The sequence below is a fragment of the Micromys minutus genome, assembly GCF_963924665.1.
Source record: "Micromys minutus genome assembly, chromosome: 6".
NCBI lineage: Eukaryota > Metazoa > Chordata > Mammalia > Rodentia > Muridae > Micromys > Micromys minutus.
Genome location: NC_137975.1, coordinates 72,407,581 through 72,415,793, shown reverse-complemented (window position 1 = coordinate 72,415,793; position 8,213 = coordinate 72,407,581). Strand labels below are relative to the sequence as shown.

General features: G+C 45.0%; 1 protein-coding gene across 1 annotated transcript; it reads right to left on the bottom strand.

The window, feature by feature from the left end:
• Positions 1-840: 840 nt before the first annotated feature.
• On the bottom strand, positions 841-7,471 carry LOC308421552 (zinc finger and SCAN domain-containing protein 12-like). The gene is made up of 4 exons (XM_080917957.1): positions 7,446-7,471; positions 6,300-6,764; positions 3,661-3,805; positions 841-2,052 (listed from the first exon to the last, which is right to left on the bottom strand). Exons 2-4 carry the CDS (start codon positions 6,699-6,701, stop codon positions 1,148-1,150), a joined length of 1,452 nt encoding a protein of 483 aa, XP_080774083.1. The 5' UTR covers positions 6,702-6,764; positions 7,446-7,471; the 3' UTR covers positions 841-1,147.
• Positions 7,472-8,213: the final 742 nt, after the last annotated feature.

Here is an 8,213-nt window from a genome sequence, read left to right as displayed (position 1 = left end):
TTAGAAGTCAGATATAATAAGCACTTGGTTTCTGGTCTTCCTCCCTGTGGTAGTACAGCTGTCATCCACTCCTTTTCTGTGTGGGAGTGTTTTGCCTGCATGCATGTATGTGTACCACTTGTGTACCTCATGCCTTCAGGTCAGAAGGCGTCAGATGCCCTGGAACCCCAGTTGGAGATGGTTTTGAGCTATCACCATGTGGGTTGTCCGCAAGAGCAACAAGTGCTCTTAACTGCTCGGCCGTCTCTCCAGCCCCCAGCCTCCTGCTTTCTCTTTAGGTTTCATGTAGCTCAGGCTGGCTTTGAACTCCTAATCCTCGTGCTTCAGAATCTTGAGGTGTGCTGTGATAAACAGTACGTCTGTACTTACAAGAGTGCTGTCAGTGCATTACACGCATTGACGGGCGTCACTAGGCTGTCCTCCTCCTGTCCTCAAGCTATGTCCACCGAATGCCCAGCAGCCAAGCACTTACATCAGCTCCCTGCAGACTGGCTTCCAAACACCTGCATTCTTGCTTCTACTCACCTGTTTCACATAAGTATTTCCTCCCTTTCCTCTTCCAGACCTACCCACTAAATTCTCATTTTCAATAAAAATAATTTCAGAAATCTTTCCTGAGCAGGTGTACAAGGAGTCTATCCTTCAAATTTTATGCCATTTTCTACTTTGACTGTAAAACACGCTGAGCATCAACTCTACTGTCCTCTGACTATGGCAGATTCCACATCTCAGGTAAGTTGTAAATGCCCTAAGAAATTTGTAGTTGGACTTCCTTCCTTCACAGCCCCATAAAAAGGACAGTACACAGAAGGTCCTCGTCAAATATTTATTGTCTTACAGCAGCAAAGGCCACAAAGCATTACAAATACAGCGCTTCTCAGCCCACACTGTGAGATGGCTTCCCAGTGCTCATCACAGAGCTCTTGCTTTCGTGACCAGTCTGATGATGAGTAAGAGTTGGGTTCTGTGAGAACAATTCCCTACACTTAGGGACCACTTCTACTATGAATTCTCTGGTGCTCACTAAGCTGACTCCTGTGTGAAGGTCTTGCCACATTCGTCACATTTGTAGGGCCTGCCCACAGTGTGTTCCTTACGTTCCGTGAGTTCTGACATTTCAATAAAGGCCTTCTCGCCCTCAGCACATTTATATGGTCTCTCCAGTATGAATTTGCTCATGTTCTGTAAGACTTGTTTTTTGAACAAATGCTTTTCCACATACAATGCCCTTGTAGGGCTTTTCCCTGGTGTGGTTCCTCTGCTGCTGAGCAGGGCCACTGTGAGTGAAGGGTTTCTCCTTGTGATGGGTTTCCTGATGTGTAGCAAGAGACGAGTTATAAACAAAAGCTTTCCCACAATCACCGCATTCGTAGGGTTTTGCACCAGTGTGAACTCCTTGGTGCTGAGAAAGTGTGGAACGGCGATTGAAACTTTTGTTACACTGAAGACACTGATAAGGTCTGTTTCTTCTGTGGCTCTTGAGGTGGTGAAAGAGGCCTGCTTTCTGGCAAAAGGCCTTGCCACATTCATTACAGCGGTAGTGCTTCTCTCCTGAGTGAAGTCTCTGATGTTGGTTAAGAGCTGACCACTGGCCAAAAGCCCTGCCACATTCATCACATTTATACGGCTTCTCTCCCGTGTGCACCACCTTGTGTCGAATAAGGACAGTCCTCCATCGGAAAGTTTTCCCACACTCTTCACATTTGTAGGGCCTGTCTCCAGTGTGGACTCTCCTGTGCTCCATGAGGCGCGAGTGCTGACTGAAAGTCTTTCCACACTCGTCACAGCCATGCCCTTTCCGCCCTGGACAGATGCTCTGCTGTTCAGCGTGGTCTGAGTTCTCAGCCGAACTTACCCCATTCTCGTTACGCACAGGCTGGCTGTCTTCACGGGAAACACCAGCAGACTCTTCTCCAGGGTCAAGAGTTTCTTCACACTCAAGCGCGTCCTCTGCTAATCTGCTAGAGGGATTCTGTTCTGCTTCCATTCCGTCCCAGAGGCCCTGCTTTAGAGTTACATTCCTGGACTCAATTCCAGCCTTAACACCTGAAACTACAAAAAGCAGCTGCCTGTTACCTACTCCCTAGGCAGTAAGTAGTAGATTATGAAATTAGCAACATAGAAGTATTCAAATGGAAGTTACATAAGATCCCAGAGTTTTTACTACAAACTACAAAAATACATTAGGGTACAAGATGAATCAAATATATAACGCACTACCCAAAAATGAATGAAGAGATAATAACCCAACAAAAAACTGGGCAAAGGGGAACTATATGGAAACTATGTGGTTTCCAAGAAAGGAAACACACAGTGCTTATCACAGGAGAGATGCTACTCCATCATCAGGTAAACATGAGTTAAACAGCACATATAATTTTTATTTTTATTTTTTTATTATTTTATGTTTAAGGGAGCATATGCCATGGCACGTGTTTGGAAATCAGAGGACAACTTTTACAAGTTGGTTTTCTCCTACTATGGATTCTGGGGATAAATTCAGGTTGTCAACCTACTGAGCCATCTTGCCAGCATAAGGTATAATTTTTCACTCACAGGATTTACCTAATTAGTTTGGCATTACACTGTACTCACAAAATGGGTATCTCAAATGCTGGTATGAATTTATCCAAACTGTTGATGGTAAGCAATCTCACAACAACTACCAACACTGCAATAGTCCGTTAACGTTGGGCACAACAGAAGTACAGATGGGAATCTATGCCGTTATTTATTACAGCACTATTTGTTATGTATGTGAGTACACTGCAGCTCTCCTCAGACACCAGAAGAGGGCACCAGATCCCATTACAGATGGTTGTGAGCCACCATGTGGTTGCTGGGAATTGAACTCAGGACCTCTGGAAGTCTCTTAACTGCTGAGCCATCTCTCCAGCCCCTTGTTTATACTTTTTACTGCTAAGCAGCTGTTAAGAAATAGTAAGTGCAAAAGTCTACCATCTTAGTGTGAAGGGAAAGAAAATTTTACTATAAAAAAAAAATCTCTAGAAGGACACAAAGAATTTTTAAAGTGACAATTTAGTTCAGAGTTGTGGGGGTGGAGGGACTAGATGAATTAAATGGCACAGAAATTCTTCACTGGATAATTTTTATAGATCCTTCCTTTAAACTATAAAACAATTTACCTACTAAAAAATGAAAAACCAGAGTTAGCAGCAATGAGGAAGGCAGCGAGTGTCCGTCTGCTCTGCACCTTTACCGTCACTGTCACGTTCACTTTACTGCCCTTCGGTACGGTGAGTACTTCATCGCAGACTACTGGGGAGCTGCAGACATCAGGTGACAGAAACTTATTTACTACAAGAATAAGGATATAGTCCAAGTGAAGACGGAATTAGGGATTAGAATTACCAGAAGAATGAAATTAAGTGAACCTAAACAAAATAAGGCCAGAATTTAGAAAACTACTAACTTCATAAGACAGGGGGCTGTGGATGCACCTTAGAGAGATACAGTGCTTGTCTGGCATGCATGAGGCTCTGGGTTTAAAGGAAGGAAGGGGGCGGGGGAAGGTGACAAAGCATGACACATGGAGACACAGACAGCCCTCCCGATTGTAATGAGAAACAATAAATAGGAGGCACCAACAAGCCCTGGGATCCTGTTAGCCCCGCTTCCTGGCTTCCCCTCCTCCTTTACCTTGCTTCTCCTGGGCTTCACAGTCTGCAAGTCCACACCCCGGCTTGGCTTTGACAAATTGAAGGAAGACACCGGGTTTCTGCTCTGCTGCTAAAGGCTTTGCCTCCTGTAACAACATTTCCTGTTGTTCAGTTTGTACTGAGGCCTGAGAGAAATGAGAGAAGCACTGTAATAAGGGCAAACAGGAGTACAGCATCCAGTCGCTCGCCTACTGGAGCCTGGAGGACTTTTTCACAGCAATCAGTCTGTCTTGGTGTCACTTTCCAAGTCATTTGAAAACATCACCCTCTCGGGGACCTTCTTCTCCCTGATACTGCTGAAGTTTGTTGATTTTCTGTTGTTTTTACATTTTTGCCTGGAGCTCAAAGAACAGAGCTAGGAAAGGGGTGAAGGAGAGATGGGGAGGAAGCAGAGAGGAGGAAAACGGAACTCTGAATGGATAATGGCACAGTAGTTAATACTTGCTGCTCTTCAGAGGACTGGGATGCAGGGTTCCCAGCGTCCACACTGCCCATTTCTCTAGTTAACGGTATAGCTTCCTTAGATGGTTTCCATTAATTCGACTTCTGACCTACAGGCCTCCTCACCACCATGTAGAATTTACCCAATACAGCACCAGAGTGATTCTTTTCAAACTGACTTTATACTTCTCTTCTGCTCAAAGCTAGGCACTGACTTTTCATCTGCCAAAATCTAAAATCTTTATAATGGTCTCTAAGTTCATATATAATATAATGTCTTTCATCTTCTCCATAAATTCACCTCTACCCTGGGCAGACTGGCAGCACTTAAGGCCTGTGCAGTCGGATCTCCTGTGCTGTGACCTGTCTGTTCAATGGTTTCGACCCCTTTATTGCTTTTGGTATATTTATCAACATCTAACACCTTACACGTTACACGTTCGTGGACCGTTTTCCTCTCTCTCTTCTTAGTGGACTAGAAACTACATAGTGACTTGTTTATGGTGCTCACTGGTCCTTACAAGCCTTTGTTGGTATGTGGCACAAAACTGGTATTCCATAGCACCTGCAGAATGGCCACCTACAGGAACATTAGTTCTCGTACATGTGTGATTTATGACTGTCTCAAACTTTTTGGCTCCTTTTCTCTCCCCCGTCGATTTTATGCCCCAGATGCCATATTACACTTCTTTGATTTCACAGGTTCATTCTCTCACACTGAGATGTCCTACGCTCAGCCCTTCTGACATGTTCTTGGTAAATTCATTAACTGACGTCTGAGGCTGGCTTGTATGCCTCAGATGTGAGGAACCATCACTGTGTTCCTCAGTCATAACAACCAAAATCTGTCTAAAAACCTGTCACATGTCCTCTTTGGCTCAGAATTACCATTGGTTGAAAACCAGCTTTGTCACAGTTAAGACAAAAATAAAAAGGGTTATAAGTGATTCTTCTGCCTCTTTTATATAATTTTTATAGCTTATTTAAGACTATAGAGCTTTGTTCTAGAAGAAACTTCAAACTGAGTGGTTTATGGTCAATGTCATAAACCGTACCTCAACTTTCTTATTCAAACCTCACTTTTCCAACACAAATGGGCTTTCTACCCCTCAAGCATGTATTCCCCATTCTAACCCTCCCATCTAACTCTGCATTCTGCTCCTGTATCTCATTCATTCGGTGACCTCCACCTCCATCTTTAACTGTCAGGGCAGTGGATCTATGCTGTGCGACTTTTCCTGGGGAGATGTGAGCAAGCTTCTTTTCCCTCCAGACAGGGCACTGACAAACCAAATAAAGATCCCATCTAAGTCTAGCTTGGCCAACCAAGAGTTCTTGAGCTTGCTTAGAGCACAGGTGAGAGGTTTCTTAAGACACCAGTGTGACCCTAGCACTGGTGAAGAATCCATCAAATTCATATCAGTGAAGTCTTGCTGGAGAAAGAGGAATTCACAGCTGGCATCCTCCACCAATGTTTCCACCTGGGAATAGTAACCGCGTACATAGCTGTCACAGTACTGTGGACTAAGCACGGGACCTTGCACATACTAAGCAAGTCCTCCAGCACTGAATCATATCCCCAGCTCTTGTTATTTTTGAGACAGGGTCTTGCAATTTGGCCAAATGGTTCTCACATTCTCCATCTATCTGCTTCCATCCCGAGCACTAGTGGGCAAGCACGTCCTCCTACCCAGCTCAAGACCCATTTCTCAGTTATCTGTTTTATTTTGCATAATATCCTTTGCAGAGGCTGTTTCCCATCTCATTACCACCATCTCTCTAATACCTTCTCCTTCTGGTACCTTCTCTCTGTAGTACACACCGTGTGGTTCTGAACTAAGCAGTATACTCGTCAGCTAGAACTCTGCAGCTTAGCACAGAAATACGCAATCCCTCTGAGGAAAAGGTATAAACAAGCTAAGTCCAGGCAGGAGTGGAGGCGTAGACCTGTGATCTCAGCATTAAGGACGAGAGACAGGAAGACTGCAAGAACAAGGCCAGGATGTGTGACACACAAGTAACATGCCTGTCACATACAAGTTCAACCCCAAATTCCCATGGAACTGAAGTCCCCTTTGGATCCACCTAAATGTCACTGTGCTTTGTAAAACTTCACTCTGGCCTACAAACTCACCATTGAGCTTAGGGAAACAGAACCCACATTTTCTTTTTTCTTACCCGGTATCCTAGTTCATCAAGTTCTCTCTCTAAATCCTCCAGCACGGTCACTACCTCTTCCACACTCTCCAGATTCTGCTCGCGCACCCAGGCCTGCAGCTCCCCTGGCAGGATGGTCAGGAACTGCTCCAGCACCAGCAGCTCCAGGATCTGCTCTTTGCTGTTCAGGTCTGGCCGCAGCCACTGTCGGCAAAGCTCCCGGAGTCGGCTCAAAGCCTCCCGGGGTCCAGATGTTTCCTGATAGCAAAACTGTCTGAAGTATTTTCGGAAGACGTCTCTGTTATGAGTGTTCTTTTGTAGGTTCCTATCTCGGCTGGTGGTATACTTACACTCTTCCTCCATTTTTACTTCCAAAAGTCCCTCCTGGTTCTTACAGATCTTGGTATTACTAGATGTCATCATAGCTTTAAAATTTATCAGCGTTTCAAGTAATGACTCCTTGGTAAATGTTCTTACCGAGTAGACCTAAAGAATAGTCATCATTACTAACACAAACTATAATAAGCAAATACCGCACACTCTAAGATTTAGGCGGGAGAGTTGAAAGACTGCCCTCCCGTTAATTTACTGTATTGACGGGAAGTACATGGACTGTCACAGAAATAGACAAAAGTGAAGTTCTTTCAGGGCTTCAGGGAGTCGAGTTTGGTAAGAAACTTACCTCCACTTACTCCTAAGTAAACCACAACTAACTGAAATAAAACAAAAGCTTAGAATGAGCAGATGGCGTTGGGGAAGGGTAAGCACTGCCTACCGTGTGAGTTCAATAACAGTACCATAAAAAATAACGGGAAGAGTACGAGTAGAGCACTCCTGCCTTGCGGCTTCTGACATTTTACTGCATGCCAGACATAAATCATACACACAGTACAGTCTCCGAACTGGCTTTAGCCGGGACTTAGTCATTCATGAAGGTTAAAAGCTGGAGGGGTTACTCTGCTTTTCTCCTGCCCTCCAGTTCTGTGATTCTAAACCTAACAAGTTCTGCGGCGTGCCTGGGTCCCGGCCGGCTCTGCGCCCCAGGCGTACCCACAGGCAGCCGCGCCGTCCGGGTGGCCTTTCCCCCGGTTCCAACCATCTTTCTAAGAACCGGAGTCTACGTAGCAGCGAGCACCCTCCCCAGGCCTGGAGCACCAGCTCGCTCACCGCGTCGCTCCTGCGCAGAGAAGGGAACCCGGTCCGCCCAGGAACCGGAAGCCATCGCGGACTGCCACAAAGGCCGGAAGCGGTGGGGCCAGTTGCTCCCGGAGCCACTCTAGGGAGCCACGGAGTTCTTCTCAGTGGTTTGTCGAGAGAGGTTGGGGTTTTCTGTGTGAGCGAACTGAGCCTGTCAGAAGGTAGAGCATTCCCGTCCTTGTCCGGTTTCTCGTCTGTGTTTCGGTATCTCAGATTGGTGATGCCGCAAAGCGTTCCCCAGATCCTTTCCAACTCACCTATGCTTCCTCAGTGTGGATAGTGTCTTCAAACCTAACCCGTGGAGTTTTGACGACCTTTTCAGTGATTCCCAAGTGCCCTTATTTTATGCTGATAATATGGTCATACATTTGGAAAGCCAGAGCAGTCAATGGGAAAAAAATCTATTGAAAGGATAATCCAGTAACTCAACAGGATATTAGGAACACTAAAATCGGCCTTCATAGGTACGAGTGAATTTTGAAAAGGCCACAGCTACAAAAGCAACGACAAATACTTAGGCTCAAGAAATGTGTCACATTTACTTGGGTTCAACTTTAAAAGCCAGATATGAATATAAATAGGAAGAAGTTCGCTTTCTGGAGTAGAAACACTCAACAAAGTAGTCAGTACTTTGTAAATATGTTTGCAACTATGGTATCCCAATAAATAACTATTTTTCTAGAATAAAAAAAAATTTTAATTTAAAAGGAGGAGCCCCTTTCCACCAAAAAAATCCCT